Genomic DNA, 17,968 nt, shown 5'->3' with positions numbered 1-17,968 from the left:
AATTTTTTTTTAATAATAGTATGACGTGTGCCTACAGAATTTAGAGTGAACACAGATACAATATGATCTATGAATGCGATCCAAAAAGAGAATGATTTACTCTCAACATTTGGTAGCACTATGCTGGCTCAATAAGTGTTTTTTCACCATAGTTTTAAGGATCAGAGGTATTTTTTTAAATAGGTGATAATGGAATGGTAACCCTGTCTGCGGTATTGGTATACGCAGGCTAGGCACTAGTGAGAGATGATGGGTGACAATCAAAGCAGGTCAGTTAGCTCATCTTGACGAATTCCACGATAGTTTCCAGGGGGACCGCGTGGAGGTCGACCTGATAGGGTGTATTGCTGGCAATGGGCCAGTTAGACCCCATTACTAACAGTTCATGTAATTTCTATATTGAGATCGGTACTTTTTTAGCAGTGTTTTTTTACCATCTGCGACTATGCGTGTAGCTAGGATTTTTTTGATTATCAGGGTATAGCCTTTTACATCCCAAACAATATATGTCCACAAAAAATATCGATTTTTTGAGCCTTTAAAACGAAATTCGCAAACTCATTTTTAAATTAATACCATGAGTAAAATAAACTTAAATAAAACAAACTAGTAAATCTTAAAGGGTTTATTTGGACTCTATCTAAATTTTCTCGTGATATCAAATGTTACGTCAAGAGTGATTGTGATCATTTATATATATGGTATTAGTATATGTTTCTTATCTATGCAAACAGAATCGTAGCCTTGAAGGTGATAGTATTGTCACATTATCACATTTTAATTCGTAACGACAGTCATTCATATTTTTTTTTTATACAACTTAGAATGGCAAACAAACTGACGGTCCACTTGATGGAAACTGGTAACCGTCGCCTATAGACATGAGCAGTACCATGGACATAACAGAGTATACTGTTTCGCCCATGATATTCCCCATGAGTTGCCATTCCTGTGGACTCGGGTGTTAATCCTCCGTACCCTGTAAAGTCACTGTCATATTTCACCTTTCATACCGAAACACAGCCATGCAAACACAATTGTTTCACGAATTAAACGAACATAAATAAAACACGAATGGGACAGAGGTGCCCAAGCGAACGACTTTTGTTACAAAGTCTTTCTATGGTAATTGATACTCTGTGATGCTCTTGGTAATCTCCTTCCTCATGGGTAGCCATTGCTTAGGACTAAGCATAGGGGGTATCATGGGCGAAACAGTATACTCTGTTATGTCCATGGTACTGCTCTTGTCTATAGGCGACGGTTACCACTTTCCATCAGGTGGGCCGTCAGCTTGTTTGCCATTCTAAGTTGTATAAAAAAAAATCACATATACACGTGAATTTTGAAACCATTATACTCCTTTTTGGAGTAGTCGTGTAAGACCAATAACCGTCAACTTTGATCTTCGCCATATAGATGTATAAGTCACGGGAATCAACGTGCTTGATAAATTAATCGTCAAATACTATATTCGTATATATAATTGTTAATGCTACAGTGATAACCTGTTATAAAAGTTCAAACTGATAACACACGTTTCAAATCACGACCCCCGCAGTGTGACATTGCTTTGCGTAAAGCTGCAGACATACTATCGAATGCGTTTCTCAGTCGCGGCTGATAGACGCGACCTGACGCTTTTGACAAGTGGCAAGCAAATATGTCGATGGAATCGACATTGCTAGCCAGTGAATGAGTTGCAATGGCACATCCGACGTTTTTCATTTTGTCTTACGAATTACCTGGCAATGTTAATTTTATAGATAAACTCGCTTACTATTTGACAAGAGGACCGTTCTGCTTTGGCTGATGGACGATGGACGAATTGTTAGTAATGGGGATCCCCCAGAAGCATTACTAGAAATATCAGGTCTACCTCAACGCTATTCTCACTGGAAATAGTCTTAGCTCATTCTTGTGGCATCTGTCATGTTGGGTAAACTGACCTGCTTTCGTTTTTACCTATCGTCCTTTACTGGTGCTTCTTCAGCTTATAGTGACAGTGCAGGTAGTATTAAAAATGAGAAATCGATGAGAAAATGATTAAAAATGGGGAAAAAATACGTGACCTTGGATCGTCCTTGGAGAATCGAACGTTAGACAAGGATTTGGCATGTTGGGTGTTTAGCACACACTCTTGTAAATCAACTAAATAGAAATAGTCGAATTACACACTGTTTAGTCGCGTCAATCAGTCGCGGCTGACGGACGCGTCCGATAGTATGCTGCAGCTTTAATGAGGTTCTGGGGTCGATCTGCAATCTAAATTGTTTTTTTTCTGATAGTTAAAATGGCAAACAAGATAACGCGCCGTCTGATAGAAAGTGGTAACGGTCGCCTATAGAAACAAACAGCAAGAACTCATACGTTACCATTCTTGAGGACTATGGGCTAATGCCTGTTGATTTAGGAATTGACTTGTTCTAAATTGCATGGATCTGGATGATGGTGCTAGAACGGACGGGGGGAGGGGGGGGGAGGCGGTTGTCACTAATAGACTATTTCTGATAATATGCCCAGTTAGGTCGACCTCTTTGCGGTTCCCTCTGGTGACCATGAGGTTATATTTTAATGAAATTTGTCACAATAGGCCAATAATAGGCTTCCGTATTCATCTATCATCTTGAAGAAGAAATTGAATTGAAATTGAGTGAAAATGAAAAAAAAACAGCTATTCGTAAGCTTATATATAGCTATGTTTCGATTGGAAGGGTGGTATATGGCAGGTAAATAATAGTTTACGGAGGCAAAACACCATTATCCTCAAGAATGGTATCACATGAGAGGTACTGTGGGAGTCGACTATGTATTCTGTGATATCCGTCATGTCATAAAAGACAAAGAGAAAAGCGGGTCAACTTTTTCATACAATTTTGCGTGATAAATAGTTATGTTTCCTTTATAACTTCTATATTTATTTTGTTTTATAATTTTTTTATTTACTTAATGTGTAATATTACATTTTATTCATTAAATAATTAAATATGGATACATTATGTACGTAAGTATATAGAATACTGATAATAAAACGAGTCAATTATTTGTCAATTAGCGGACAAAAAGTTGACCTGTTTTTGAGTCTCGATGCTCTATCTATATAATATGAGTTGCCTATATATATACATTATATTATTACGTATTTAGTTATGTTATCTACGTACTTATATAATTTAAATATAGTTGATTACATTTTTCAGTAACACTGTACGCTAATAATGGCATTTACCTCTTTTATTAATGAGTTAAAATCTAAATTATGGCATTAAATACGTGGATATCACCTTTTTTGATACAAGTAAGTACTTTTTATTATACTTATTATTAGGAATCACAATGAATTAAGAGGTCGGTGGTTTATCTATCTTTTTTTTTTCGTATAAATTTCATCAGTTCTAGATTTAATACAAATTTTTTGGTTTTACTGTGAAGCAGTTGTTCACAGTTGCAAATGTGTTTAGCCGTTTATTACCATATTATTAATTATTATTAAAAATTAACGTTATTATGTATTAGCTTTTACCCGCGACTTCGTCGGCGTGTCCAGGATATACTAGCCAGGTTAAAAGTAACCTTTTTCCTTCTCCACTCCATGTGGTACGTGTATCATTATAAAATTTGGTGTAATTTTATAGTGATTCTATAAAGTAACAAACAAACACAGTCTCTCAGGGGGGAAAGGGATTGTTAGTAATGGAGACTGAGAATCCCATTGCTAGTAATATACCTAACCAGGTCGCCCTCCTCGCGGTTCCCCCTGGAAACTATAATGGTTAATTCCTGATGAATTCATCATGACGGGCTAACTGGCCTGTTTTCATTCTCATCTATCACCCTTCACTGGTACTCCGCCAGCGTATCCCGTTAGCGCAGGCGGGGTTACCATACCATATTCACCCATCAAAAAAAAAAACACAGTCTCTCACATTCATAATATTAGTAAGGGTGTTGACAGAAATTATTAAAGAAATCCAAATGTATTTTTATTACAGTGCTTTGTGACAGCAGGAGTATCTATCAACATGTCGGGGATGGGCATGGTGATGGGATTCACTGCAGTGCTGCTGCCTCAATTGAGAAGTCCAGATTCTCCATTGCAAGTAGATGACTCGTCAGGTTCTTGGATTGGTAAGAGCTTCCATATTCCTGCTCATTATTATATTAAACCATAGCAGCTGTTAACAGTTCACTGCTGAACATAGGCCTTCACCATAAAGAGGGGGGGGGGGGGTGTTTGCTAGTAGGTGTCACGCTTAGCGGGCGGGTTGGCAACCGCAGTTTTTTTTAATGGATGATAATGGAATGGTAACCCCACCCGCGCTATCAGTATACACCGGCGGAGCACCAGTGAAAAGTGATAGGTGAGGATGAAATAGGTCAGTTAGCCCATCGTGACGAATTACACAAGAATTGTTCACGATGGTTTCCAGGGGGAACCACGTGGAGGTCGACCTAATAAGGCATATTGCTAGCAATGGGGCTGTCAAACTCCAATGCTAACAATCCCCTTCCCCCCTGGCAACCGCAGTTAGGCTTTGGTATGTTTTAAGAGGAATGCTGCTGTCCATCCCCCGACCGTTAATTTTTCCAAGTTACCTTTTACGACACCCACGGCAGAGAAGGGGTGGCCCATTCTATACTGGGGCACACTGGGATTACACACTACTTATCATATGATTCCAAAATCCTAGATCCAATTTACTGTTTACTCGTATACAAAAAAAACTGTAGCAGTGTAACAAGTATTCGAAAATTCGAAATCTTAGCGTCTTCGGTTCTCAGAAGCAAATATCCCATTTATTTATTGAATTTCTTTCAGAATTCTGTAATGTTTTTTTTATACCATTATGGTGGAAAACAAGCATACGACTCACATGATGGTAAGCGGCTACCGTAGCTTACGATTGCCTGTAATTACAGGGGCATTACGTGCGCTTTGCAAATCCTGAAGAATGCTCTATAGCTCTTTTTTTAAAAACCCCATGCTGTAGTCTTTTGGTAAAATCTCGACTCGAATCATTCCATAACCGGAATGTTCGTGGGAGGAAATATGTCTGAAATTGTGCTGTATGGTAGTAGCAGGCACATACTGGGTAGAGGTTTATCTAGCCCACCTATCGGGATCCATACGGTTAATTTGACTTACTTAACCTAAGTTAAGTTGAACTTGGGCAGACTTCTTATTATATTCATCGTTATCATTGCAGACCTTAACCGTCTACTGCTAAACATAAGCCTTCTTCATAGAGGGAATTTTGCAAGTAGATGCTACACTTGGGCGTGTGTTTTGAGAGGGACGCTGCTGCCCATCCCTCTAACATTATGTTCCTTTAATCGCCCTTTACGACAACCACAGGGAAGAAAGAGATGGTTTATTCTATGCCGGAACCGCACGGGACAATCTTATAATATTAATAGAATTAAATTTTGTTTCAGCTGCCGTTCCTGGTTTCGGTATCATAGTTGGTAACTTCATAATACCAAGTATAATGAGCAAGTATGGAAGGAAAATTGCAAATTTCGTCAGTGTCGTGAGCTGCATTATTGGTTGGGTATGCATTGTGTTGTCCAAGAGTGTCAATGTAATGATTGTTGCTAGATTTCTCCAAGGTGTCCAAATAGGTATGATGACAACACTGGGTCCAGTTCTAATCGGGGAATACACTAGTCCCAAAAGTCGTGGAATGTTTCTAATGACAATATCGGTAACAATAAGTATAGGAGTTTTTGTCATTCACACAATGGGAATTTATGTGAATTGGCAAGTGTCTGCATACGTTTGTATTGGTATTGCGGTGGTAGACATGATCATAGTCATATTGTCACCAGAATCACCGAGCTGGTTGGCTGAACAAGGAAGACATGAGGAATCTAAAAACGTATTTAGGTACCTGAGAGGTGATAAGGAAGAAGATGAATTGGAAAAGATAATTGCAGCGAGTATTGTTAATAAAAAACAAAAAGAAGATAATATAGCACATGATAATTTCGGAATAAAGATGAAAAATAGGATAAGATACATGAAAGAGACAGTGCAGAAAAGAGAGTTTTATCTCCCTGTACTTATAATGCTGCATGTGTTCACAATTGTGCATTGGAGTGGCATAAATATGCTGACGTCTTATATTAATGAACTTACTGATAACGTAATGGGTTCCCAATCAAATTTTGATGTTATTGTAATTACTTTAGATATCTTAAGAATATTGTCAAACATGATTGGTTTGGTCTTAGTTAAGAAGGTCCGAAGAAGACTTCTTATATTTATAACTATTGGTATTAATTTAGCAACTTTACTTCTAATAGCTGGTTATACATTTGCCAAACAGAAAGATATATTGCCATATGATAATCCTTACATTGGTATGTTTGTGATATACTTGCATATGTTTTCAATAGCTACAGGTGCGTTGCCCATGGCGTATGTTCTTGCTGGTGAAATATTCCCATTACAATACAAAGGGCTGTGTGGAGGCATCAGCACATTTACCATGTCGATGAATCTCTTCATCAACACGAAAACTATAACGATATTATGTAATACAATTGGCTTTTCTGGAACGTATTTGTTGTATTCTGGAGTTGTCGCCTATTGTCTTACTATGGTTGGTATATTACTGCCTGAAACTAAAGATAGGACACTTTTAGAAATTGAGGAGGAGTTCAGAGGGAAGAGAATCATAGTAAATTGTTAATTCACATGTATTCTTGTATATTTTATATGTATTATTATAACAAAATTAAAAACAACTACATAAATTATGTAGATATTACTTACTTATATGGAGGATATATAGATTGTAATGTAAAATTAATTATTGTATCTAGATACTTATGTATCTATTAAATAATAGTCAAGCATGAGTTAGGTTTACACACTTTTTGGTAGTTTGAAATGTTTTGTAAAACATGTTTTAGTTTTCTTTTTTAGAACACAGTGTAAACAAATATGATTTAGGTGTAAACGAGTGTAAATGTATTATTTCTTATGTGCAAAATAGCCTTCTAAAGAAAAGAGTATTAAGAAAATCGGTAGGTTTAAGAACACTAGATTATGCTAATATTTTAAGTGCATTGCAATGTACGCAAATCGTATGACGACTGCCTATTTTTATTACAAATAAATTAGAACGGTTTGCTGGAAGAAATCTCTTGTTAGATAAATGCTTGCTTTTGTAAAAATAAATGTTTTTGTCATTATGTTTGTGTCCAATAAAGAATTAAGGATTGGAGCTGATGTAGTTGAGTTGAGGTAGTTCAAAATCTACTTAAGTAGTATTGAAACAGAGCAGAACTATTTTATATAATTTGAAATAATAAATAAGTAGAAAAGGGTATACTGATCAAATGAAGGTGACATGATGGCAGAGATTATGGTCCTTGCCTTTCTTGCCTAAGGCGTAACTTACTTATTCCGTAAAGGAATATAAATTATTATAGGTAGGGAGATGTTTATTGCATTTTAAAGTTTCTATAATAAGACTATCGCTAATCAAATGCAAAGTAATGATACTCATCGATTGTGGAAACCATAACATGGTTACATTTTCAATGTTATGGCCTCCATAACACTAGCGCTGTAGGAAGTAAATTTGTTGTAGCGTAATTCTGTTTGAGAGAAATCCATCTATGTATATCTATTTAGAATTGCCTATTTATTTTCTGTCTGTAATATTTTTAAGTATTTATTTATATTTATTTAATTTGATAAAGTGTTCAGACGGATTTATGTGACAATACCAATTATAGTGTACGTAACATTGTTACTGTTTTTACATACTGTAATTACATTGCGAAGAGTAAATCTAAATAAAGCCACAATAAACTAGCCCACCGGTTTTGGATTTTTGTTAATTATATTTATAAATATAAAAAATATATATATATTGGATATGTCCATCTATTTAAGAGCTGCGCTCTTGTCGGTGGAGCTCTTGCCACTCACTACGATTGTCAACGAGTCTCTTCACTTCTTGATACGACACGACACCAACTCCTTCCTTGATCTGCCTGATGTAACTATGTCTCGGTCTCCCTCTCCCCCTCGTTCCTTCTATCTTACCTTCTATTATAATGTTTATAAGTTCGTCGTGTCGTATCAAGTGTCCCAACATTTTTCCCCTTCTGTCCTCAATAGTTCTAATGATTTGTCTTTTTTCCTTAACCCTAAGCAGGACCTTCTCATGGATATACTAAAATTAATCAAATAGATTGCATGAAGAGATGCATAAATGTTGTGAAAAGAAAGCATTTTAGAATAAGGAGCACATGGAGTTTTGTGGTCTTCATATATCAATAAGGTTAAAATGGGTAAAGCAATAACAATAACAAAAATTTACCTTTAATTTTTGTTTTTTTTTTACCTGTCTTTGGTCATTTAGTTCGTGATTTTACAGTTTCTAGTTTCAATAAAATAAAATAAAACTAAGGTATTAATAATATTTATATATTTAATTATAAAAAATACTAAAAGTATGTCTATCAATAGGCTAGTACCCGAAGTACAAGTATTGCTTAGTTTGGGACTAGGTGGCGCTGTGATGGTGCAGTGCAGAACTTTACTAGTTGATCTACTTGCAGCAACTTTTTAAGCTGGTGCTTGACTTAATTCGGTGACTTGCATTGGTGTCAATTCATCATTTTGTGATACAACCGTCATTTCATAAGGCTTTGTCCAATATTCTTCTTCTATATTTTGAAGGGTTTTATCTTTAGTCTCTGGTAGCATAATCGATGCAACTATCAACGCATAAGTCAGTATTAATGCGTAAATTGAAAAAGCACCGTGTATTCCAATAACATTGACCAAGTAAGGAAACGTTTGCATTTTTAACGTGATATTGAGTGATGCAAATAGAGTTGTTATCATGGTGGATATTTCTTTGTATTCTAAAGGAAATATCTCGCTAGATATGGTGCACATTAAAGGCATTGTTCCCGCACAGAAGGAAAATACAAACAGGTATGTTAGCGTCGAACCGACTACGATGTTTTCAAAAATATGTTCCTCCCTAAGGTACGAATACCCTGCTATTGATGCATAAGTCAATATATTCATTCCAACGAACAATTTAAGAGCAGCACATCTCTTTAGTTTCGTATGTATATGGATGGCACATACACTTGATAGAATTTTCAAAGTATCCAAAACAATCACGTTCTTAGACACATTAATGTCATGGCCCAATATCTTGTGCAGTATATCAATGGCGTACGTTTCTATTGTCGTGTATCCGCACCATAATTCTATTACATCTAAGTGTAACATTAATATAAGTGGTTTGTAAAAGTCTGATCTCTTAAAATAATCTATTACGTACAATAACCCTTTGTTTTTCTCATTTCCATTTTCATTGTTAGCATCAGACTTTGCTTTCTTCGACACAGCAGCTTTTATCATTGCATTCAATTCGTCTTCTTCATCGGGACCATGCAGCCAGCGGAACACCTTCCTACACTCATCATATCTACCATGCTTGGCTAAAAACACAGGGGTCTCTGGTGATAAACTCACGATTGTTGCATCTAAAATTGCTACCGCTAGGCAAAATAGAGCTGTTCGGTTCCAAACAAGAAATGATCCAATCATGTGAACCATTAAACTTCCAAGTAGGATGGAAAACATCATTATTGACAAGAAAGACCCTCTGTACTTTGGTGATGTATATTCTCCAATTAATATCGTCGCTGACATACTTGAGAGGCCAACAGCTGCACCCTGGAGGATCTTTGATATTAGTATAACATTGACATCGGAAGCTAAGGAAATGCAGGTCCAACCGATTATCATGAACACGGCACTGACTAAGTTTGCTTTTCTTCTGCCATACCTTCTCATTATGAAAGGGCACATCATCACACCGGGGAAAAATGATAATGCGTTGATTGATGCTGAAATTGATAATAGTATTCTTTTAGAATACAATAGAATACAATAGAATACTTAATTTGCTTTCAATAGACGATAATAAATTGATTTAATGCCAATAAATTTTGTATTAAATTATTTATTACTAAGTACACATAATATTTTAATGTCACAATTACTGGTTTAACGTATGTGTAACATGTGTGTAACGTATGTGTGTGTGTGTTTGTTTTCTAGTTTCAAGATCAATTTGTAATCCTTAATCACGAGCGGCTGTGACGCAAATGCGAACTTGACTCCCATTTCCCTTTTTTTTTATTCCTCGCATTTCAGATCGTCACTCCATCTAGGGTTAATAAAATAAATAAATAATATAAATATGATATGCCTAAACAATTTTAATGAAAATTTTGAATGTAACTTATTGTTTGCTCCAACTTGAGACATGGGATCGTCCTCAAATGGTCATCTTTACCTTCCTTGGAGGGTTAGGTGGGGGCCTCGGGGCGGACCCCTTTACCCCGGCATCAACTCTGGGGGTAACTATACCCGGGTCACTGACTCCAAACTCTTCCCGTTTGGGTGAGGCGTGGTATTTTTAAGAGAGAGAGATAGGATAATTTTTATTCCTGTGAGAAATAAATAATCCGATAGGTGGCGGTAAGGAGCAATCAATGTTTGTCGAATCAGTGGAAACCATTTAACTAATTTTATAAATGCAAAAGTGAGTTTGTTTGTTACACTTTAAAGTTCAAACGGCTGAATTGATTGTGATAAATTATTATACAGAGATAGATAGGACCCTGGACATGATAGGTTACTTTTTCTTCGTTTATTGAACTTATCATGGTCACGCGAACGAAGTCGCGGGTTAAATCTAGCTAATATATATGACGTCAATGAAAAGAAAAACACCTATGTACATGTAATTCGGTGTCACAGTATAATAGTCGACACATTCATTATTAAAAGGAAGCGAAGTACATAAAGTGGATTATTGTTTTTTGATAACGCAAAACTATAAATTTAATTAACTGATAAATTGTTGTCTGTATTTATGTGTATGTATTTGTAAATTAAGGACTTTAACTATTTTATCGCCCCGGGTACTTACATTTATTTTCTTTTGATGTCCACGACGCTGGTCACCAATGTGTGATGGTTACCAACTATCCATCAAGTGGGCCGTCATTTTAAAAAACCGACTTCAAAAATAAAGAGTGTCTCAACTCTGTTATATTTTTTTACGTTTTTTGCTTCCTAATTGGCAGTTGCGTTTGCATGTCTGTGTTTCGGTTTGAAGGGTGGGATATGGCGTGAATTTACAGGGTACAGAGGAATAACACCCGAGTCCTCAGGAATGGCAACGCATGGGGGGTATCATGGGCGAAACAGTATACTCTGTTATGTCCACGGTACTGCTCATGTCTATAGGCGACGGTTACCACTTTCCATCAGGTGGGCCGTCAGCTTGTTTGCCATTCAAAGTTTTATAAAAAAAAAAAACATATTTACAGATTGGTCCCGTAGAAATTTTATCGAAATCGGTTCAGTACTTTAGTTTTCAAATCACAATAAGCGGTTTCATCGTAATTGTAGTTGATTTTTTATTACGGAATACTTTCTTTAACTATTTGCTATACCAATTTGTATTTTTTTTAATAGAAAGATGATGGAATGGGATGTATGGATGCCAGCGTTATCGGTACACACTGGCGGGGCACCAGTGAGGATTAACAGGTGTGAATGTAAAGGCAGGCCAGTTAGTCCACCATGATGAATACCTTTATTTTTACCCGAGCAGTAAGTGCTTTATATTATTCTCAATTTCGTGTATAATATAGTATATATCATATATGTGTAAGTATATTTGTTATTCATATATATTTATTCGTTTATATATGTAATTTTAGTATGTATGTATATCAATAATTAGTAGTACCGCATTCGAGTATTCTGACACTTCCCTATGGTCGACTGGGAGAGAATGCTTTTAGCATTAAGTCCGCCATGTACACATATTTGTACTAATGAATAAATAAATAAATGAATACACCTACACAATTTAGCACGATGGTTTCTAGGAGAGCACGTGCAGGTCAATTTGACTGGGTATACTGCCAGCAATGAAACTGGTAGTCCTACTACGTTACTAACAATCCCTTCCCCCCTACCAATTGGTATTTTAAACAAGTATATAAGAGCTTTACCTATCCATGATTCAATGTAGATATTTGTTTTCATGCTCGGGTCTTGTCGTAACTGCGGCAGTAGTATGGCGGTGAAACCGAGCACCATGCTGTGCTCCGCCATGCTGAGGGAGACGCCAGCCGTCACCAAGCTCTGATGGAGAGGAAACGTTTATTTTTATTTTACAACCAAAATTTCATCCGTGATTTTTTTTTATACAACTTAGAATGGCAAACAAGCTGACGGCCCACCTGATGGAAAGTGGCAACCGTCGCCTATAGGCATGAGCAGTACTGTGGACATAACAGAGTATACTGTTTCACCCATGATACCCCCCATGCGTTGCCATTCCTGAGGACTCAGGCTGAGACCCAGTAAATTCACGCCATATCCCACCCTTCAAACCGAAACACAGCCATACAAACACAACCGCTTCAAGGTCGAAACACGAATGGGACAGAGGTACCCAAGCAATCGACTTTTGTACAAAGTCTCCCTCTGGTAAATACGTGGATTTTGGATAAGGTAGGAGGTAATCACTTTTAGATGATGTATTACACCACATTTTAAATGTTCAGGAATATAACTGTAAAAATTTTATCCAATTTGGTAAAGTAGTTTTTTTGTAATGCCGGAATAAATATGCCAACTGACAGATAAAAAATGTAAAAAAATATTGTTTTTTATCGTCTACTCTTATTAAGACCCACTTATATTAATTTTTCTTTCATATCTTCTATAAAGATGGGTTATGGCGTGAATTTACTGGGTACAGAGGAATAACACCTTCAGTCCTCAGGAATGGCAACGCATGGGGGGTATCATGGGCGAAACAGTATACTCTGTTATGTCCACGGTACTGCTCATGTCTATAGGCGACGGTTACCACTTTCCATCAGGTGGGCCATCAGCCTGCTTGCCATTCTAAGTTGTATAAAAAACATCGAAACATTTTTAGTTTATGATGAACATATTCAGATTTAAATTAATAGCCGTGTGGTCCCGGCATTGAATAGGCCACCCCTTCCTTTCCCGACTAAGGGAACTCTATGACCGAGAGATGAACAGCAGCGTCTCTCTTAAAACACCTCTAAAAACCTAACTGCGGTTGCCAACCCGCCTGTCAAGCAACTACTAACAAAACTCCCTTTATCGAGAAGGCTTACGTCCAGCTGTGGACAGTTAACGGTTGAAAAAATAATAATAAAAAATTAAAAAAAATACTAATAATAATAAAAATTCTTCATCTAAAAAAAGCTACATTAACAGGGAACAAACCTATAGCCAGTATTAAAAAATAAATCCAAATAATTTGTTATTCAGTAAAAATTCACTTACCTGCCTCAGCAGGTGTACGAGTCGTGTCTTTGAGTTCATCTCGAGTTTTAAAATAGCAAATAAATGTAACTATATCTCGTACTATATATATCGAGCTATTTATACGACAAATTAAAACAGAATTAATTGTGTAGTTAAAAATAAATTCAAGTGTAAATTACTCATACGTCCGGAGAAAATACATGTACATGTTACATTTTATCTATTCAGAATGTTACGTATAATTAATCTTATTTAGAATTCTTTAAATATAAATAAAAGTTTATTTTCTATCGTCGAGCCACGTGCTGTTTTCCCGTGTGGTCCCGGCGTAAAATGGCTTACCCTTTCCTTTCCCTTGGGTGACGTAAGAGGCGATTAAGGGAACTTAATAGTCGAGGAATGGGACGGGACGGGATTCATCCTCACTTATCATCCCTCACTGGTGGCCCGTCTGTGTATATTGTTAGCGCGGGTGGGATTCCATTATCATGAATATGACAATGGAATCCCACCAGTGTTTCGCCCATGATACCTCCCATGCATTACCATTCCTGAGGACTCAGGTGTTATTCCTCTATACCCAGTAAATTCACGGCATATCCCACCCTTCAAATCGAAACACAGCCATGCAAACACAACTGCTTCACGGTTGAAACACGAATGGGACAGAGGCACCCAAGCAATAGACTTTTGTACAAAGTCTCCCTCTGGTACAAGTAGTTCCCATCCTTGGCAGACGGGTTGGCAACCGCAGTTGGGCTTTAGAGATATAGAAGGTAAGATAAGATAGAAGGGACGCTATTGTCCATCCCTCGCTCTCCCTTACTCCTTAGTCACCTCTTACGACACCCACGGGAAAGGAAGTGGTGGCCTATTCTATGTCGGCACCACATGGCTAACTTTCTATTGCTGTCATAAAAAACCCCATTATCATTTCTTTAATTTTTTTTTATGTACAGACATTGTTTACCCACAATATCATTTTATTACTAAGATTTAACACTAGTGTAGTGTATTGCTATTTCAAGTTATCAGGCGTATGGTTTTTTTTTTTTGGGTTGATAATGGAATGGTTTCTTCTCTGAATTGGAAAAGCGTACTATATTTATGTATGATTTTTAAATCTTGCTCAGAGTTGAATTTCTAGAACAACGTTACCTGATAGAGAGAGAGAGAGGTTCCCCTCTCTCTCTCTCTCTATCAGGTAACTCAGTAATTTTTTTTTGATGGGTGAAAATGGTATGGTAACCCTGCCTGCGCTGCCTGCCGCCTGCGGGATACGCTGGCGGCGCACCAGTGAAGGGTAATAGATGAGAATGAAAACAGGCCAGTTAGCCCATCATGATGAATTCATCAGGAATTAACCATGATAGTTTCCAGGGGGAACCGCGACGAGGTCGACCTGGTTGGGTATATTGCTAGCAATGGGATTCTCAGTCTCCATTACTAACAATCCCTTCCCCCAAGGTAATTCTGTAATTTGATGATGAAAATGTTGTTGTAATAATATATAGGTACATATTTAAAAAGGCATTCCCAAAGAGGGTTGACGTCAGGCAGGCGTCCGGTCGTAAAACCATAAGTCAAATTCTTTAGTAATATGGATAAACCCAGGGGGGAAGGGATTGTTAGTAATGAGGATTAATGGCCCCATTGTTAGTATGCCCTGTCAGGCCGACCTCCACGCGGTTCCCCCTGGAAACCATTTTGACTAATACTTCTTGCATTCGTCACAATGGGCTAACAGACCTGTTTTCATGCTCATCTATCATCCCTCACTGGTGCCCCGCCAGTGTACCATATACCATTATCATCCATTAAAAAAAAATATGGATAAAACCATATTACGCCGACCTCAAATAATAATTGGGTAGGAAATGGTGATATTTAAAAAGGTATACCTTTTATTAGCTATATACGTATATTTATGTTTATTTATTGTAATCTTATTTTTATATAAATTATATTTAGAATGTTATGCATTTTATTTAAGAATAAGAATATCTTTATTTCCTTTAACAAAATTAGCCTATGGTACAATATAGCTATGACCCCACACTAGGCGAAGCCTGTCTCGTGGAAGTCAACGTAAGTAATTTTACAGTTATGGTGCGGCGAACAGGGTTAATCTAATTATATAATGTTTCATGTAAGTTTGGGTACACGTAGGTGCATGGTATTGCGTGTGCGTGTGCGCGTACGAGTACGCGAGTGTGTGCGTGTGCTTGTGTGCGTATGTGCGTGTGTGTGTGCGTGTGTGCATGTGTGCATGTAGTGTGCGTGTGTGCATGTGGTGTGCGTGTGTGCATGTAGTGTGCGTGTGTGCATGTGTGCGTGCGTGTGTGCGTGTGTGCGTGTGTGCGTGTATGCGTGTGTGCGTGAGTGAGTGCGTGCGTGCGTGCGTTCGTGTGTATGTGTGTGCGCGTCCGTGTGCGTGCGTGTGCGTAAGTGAGTGTATGCATGCGCGCGCGCGCGTGTGTGTGTATGTGTGCGCGCGCGTTTGTGTGTGTGTGTGTGTGTGTGTGTGTGTGTGTGTGTGTGTGTGTGTGTATGTGTATATATCTTTTGTATTTACTGCGTCTTACTAGCGCCATCTACCTTTCTCTCTGTACTTATCTACTATTTATGCCAGGTTGTCTGTAAGAGATTTCTTTTAGCGATAAGGTCGCCTTTTGTGTGTGCACATTCTGTATAAATACTCCTTGTATACGTCTTTATTGTGCGCAATAAAGAGTTTATTATTATTATTACACTTGACTTTGTTGGGCGGTCACGTGAATAGGGTCAGTGGTAGAAAAAAAGCAGAATTGAATTCGGGTATTGAAGCTGTTCTTGTACGACAACCGCCATTTTCTTTTGTTGGATGAAAATGGAATAGTAACCCTGCGTGCGCTAACGGTATACGCAGGCCGGGTACCAGTGATAGATGATAGATGAGAATGAAAAGGCAGGTCAGTTAGCCCATCGTGACGTATTTCACAAGAATTAATCACGACGTGGTTCTCCCACGTGGAGGTTGACCTGATAGTGTTTATTGCTAGCAATGGGGCTATAAGACCCCATTACTAACAATTCCTTCCCTCCTTAGGGATGATAGGTGAGGATGAAAGCAGGTCAGTTATCGTGACGAATTAACAACGATGGTTATCAGGAGAAACTGTGTGGAGGTCGACCTGATATTAATTGTATTACTAATAATCACTTTCCGCCAAAAACCGCCATTTAGGTAGGAACCAGTCGAGTACCTACTTCGAAGAAAAACCAGTGAAAGTATGTTGAACTTACGCAAGGCACGAGTTCCGCGGCTGAGTTATTACACTAGTAACGAGATAGCCACTGATAACATATCGATAGTTTATTTAATTATAGAATATGTTGATTCATGATCATTTAATTTGGTTTATTTAATAAATGTTTCCTTTATTTTTTTCTAATTTAAATATTTTTAATTTATTTAAAAATATTAATATTAGAAATTAACATTAATGCACTAAAGTGTGTTAATTTTAAAACTAACTTATAGTTTAATATAATAATCTATACCCTATTTTCTTGCTAAATCTTTGCGGGGTAGAGAGAACCATTTAATTTATTATGATTTATATTAATTAAATGTGAATAATGTAATGTAATTTAATTAGATAATTGTATTATAACGTTTTTAATTTTAATTCAATTTAATTAATTACAAATTAGTAAAAGGTTAGTAAGAGAAAATTAATACCATATATGTTAGATATTTATCATCGTCATATCAGACGTTAAATGTCCACTGCTGAACGTAAGCCTCCCCATAAAGGGGGTGTTGCCATTAGTTACCACGTTTGGCAGATGGGTTGGTAGCCGCAGTTAGGTTTTGGCGATGTTTTAAGAGGAATGCTGCTGTCCACAACTCGACTATTAAGTTGTAAAGGACTTCGCCTCTTACGACACCCATGGAAAATGTTGGATATTAATGAAAAGATATCCATGGTACTGCTCATGTCTATAGGCGACGGTTACCACTTTCCATCAGGTGGGCCGTCAACTTGTTTGCCATTCAAAGTTGTAGAAAAAAAGAATTAAAAATGTATGGGTAAAAATAATAAACATTTATTTTTCATTACCGTTTATTATATTTTGTAATAAACGGTGACTTCATTCTCCCTTTTATATTTAATTAGAAAATCCTATTAAAATATAAAAATATATATATACATAATTCGTATAGCAAATAAAAATGCTCTAGTTAAATGTAATCCAATGTGAAATTATCTGGCAAAAAGTCAATTAACCTAAATGTTTACCTCGACTTAGACTTTATCTGACATTTCTAATTGCTTCTCTGTAATGTATAATGATAATTTTCAATTATTGTATTTTTAATTTTATTAATTAAACCAGGAAAATTAAATTTATATATGAAAAGAGCGTCAGTGGAATTTCTTGTTCTTATAGGTTGTAACTACTTTCCAAAGAAGGTGGTAAAATTGAAAAATAATAGCTAACTTAAATTCTTACGTTTTAGTAAGTATATAGATAGATAAATAATGAATTTATTTATATCTACAGCACATACATATCAATAAAAGTAAATAAACATGCACAAAA

The 17,968-nt window shown here is 36.8% G+C and overlaps 2 protein-coding genes across 2 annotated transcripts; one reads left to right on the top strand and one right to left on the bottom strand.

Moving 5' to 3' along the window:
* The first annotated feature begins 3,071 nt into the window (after positions 1-3,071).
* Positions 3,072-8,345, top strand: LOC113509976 (facilitated trehalose transporter Tret1-like). Its single transcript, XM_052896958.1, has 3 exons — positions 3,072-3,298; positions 3,993-4,128; positions 5,437-8,345. The coding sequence occupies exons 1-3, from the start codon at positions 3,260-3,262 to the stop codon at positions 6,693-6,695; spliced, it is 1,434 nt and encodes a 477-aa protein (XP_052752918.1). The 5' UTR covers positions 3,072-3,259; the 3' UTR covers positions 6,696-8,345.
* Positions 8,346-8,483: 138 nt separating this feature from the next.
* Positions 8,484-13,454, bottom strand: LOC113517765 (facilitated trehalose transporter Tret1-like). Its single transcript, XM_052897141.1, has 3 exons — positions 13,397-13,454; positions 12,079-12,211; positions 8,484-9,891 (listed from the first exon to the last, which is right to left on the bottom strand). Exons 1-3 carry the CDS (start codon positions 13,433-13,435, stop codon positions 8,588-8,590), a joined length of 1,476 nt encoding a protein of 491 aa, XP_052753101.1. The 5' UTR covers positions 13,436-13,454; the 3' UTR covers positions 8,484-8,587.
* Positions 13,455-17,968: the final 4,514 nt, after the last annotated feature.

Source organism: Galleria mellonella, unplaced genomic scaffold (genome assembly GCF_026898425.1).
Source record: "Galleria mellonella isolate WM207_F2 unplaced genomic scaffold, CSIRO_AGI_GalMel_v1 utg352, whole genome shotgun sequence".
NCBI lineage: Eukaryota > Metazoa > Arthropoda > Insecta > Lepidoptera > Pyralidae > Galleria > Galleria mellonella.
Note: the sequence above shows the minus strand (reverse complement) of the source record. Positions and strands in the feature narration are given on the sequence as shown.

Bases quoted from the DNA above. Each gene is read 5' to 3' on its own strand.
- LOC113517765 (XM_052897141.1), bottom strand. From the start codon at position 13,435: ATGAACTCAAAGACACGACTCGTACACCTGCTGAGGCAG. The intron at 12,212-13,396 runs GTAAGTGAATTT...CCTCTCCATCAG, and splicing joins TCGTACACCTGCTGAGGCAG to AGCTTGGTGACGGCTGGCGT. The intron at 9,892-12,078 runs GTAAAGCTCTTA...TATCAATTTCAG, and splicing joins CTACATTGAATCATGGATAG to CATCAATCAACGCATTATCA.
- LOC113509976 (XM_052896958.1), top strand. From the start codon at position 3,260: ATGGCATTAAATACGTGGATATCACCTTTTTTGATACAA. The intron at 3,299-3,992 runs GTAAGTACTTTT...TTTTTATTACAG, and splicing joins TATCACCTTTTTTGATACAA to TGCTTTGTGACAGCAGGAGT. The intron at 4,129-5,436 runs GTAAGAGCTTCC...ATTTTGTTTCAG, and splicing joins CTCGTCAGGTTCTTGGATTG to CTGCCGTTCCTGGTTTCGGT.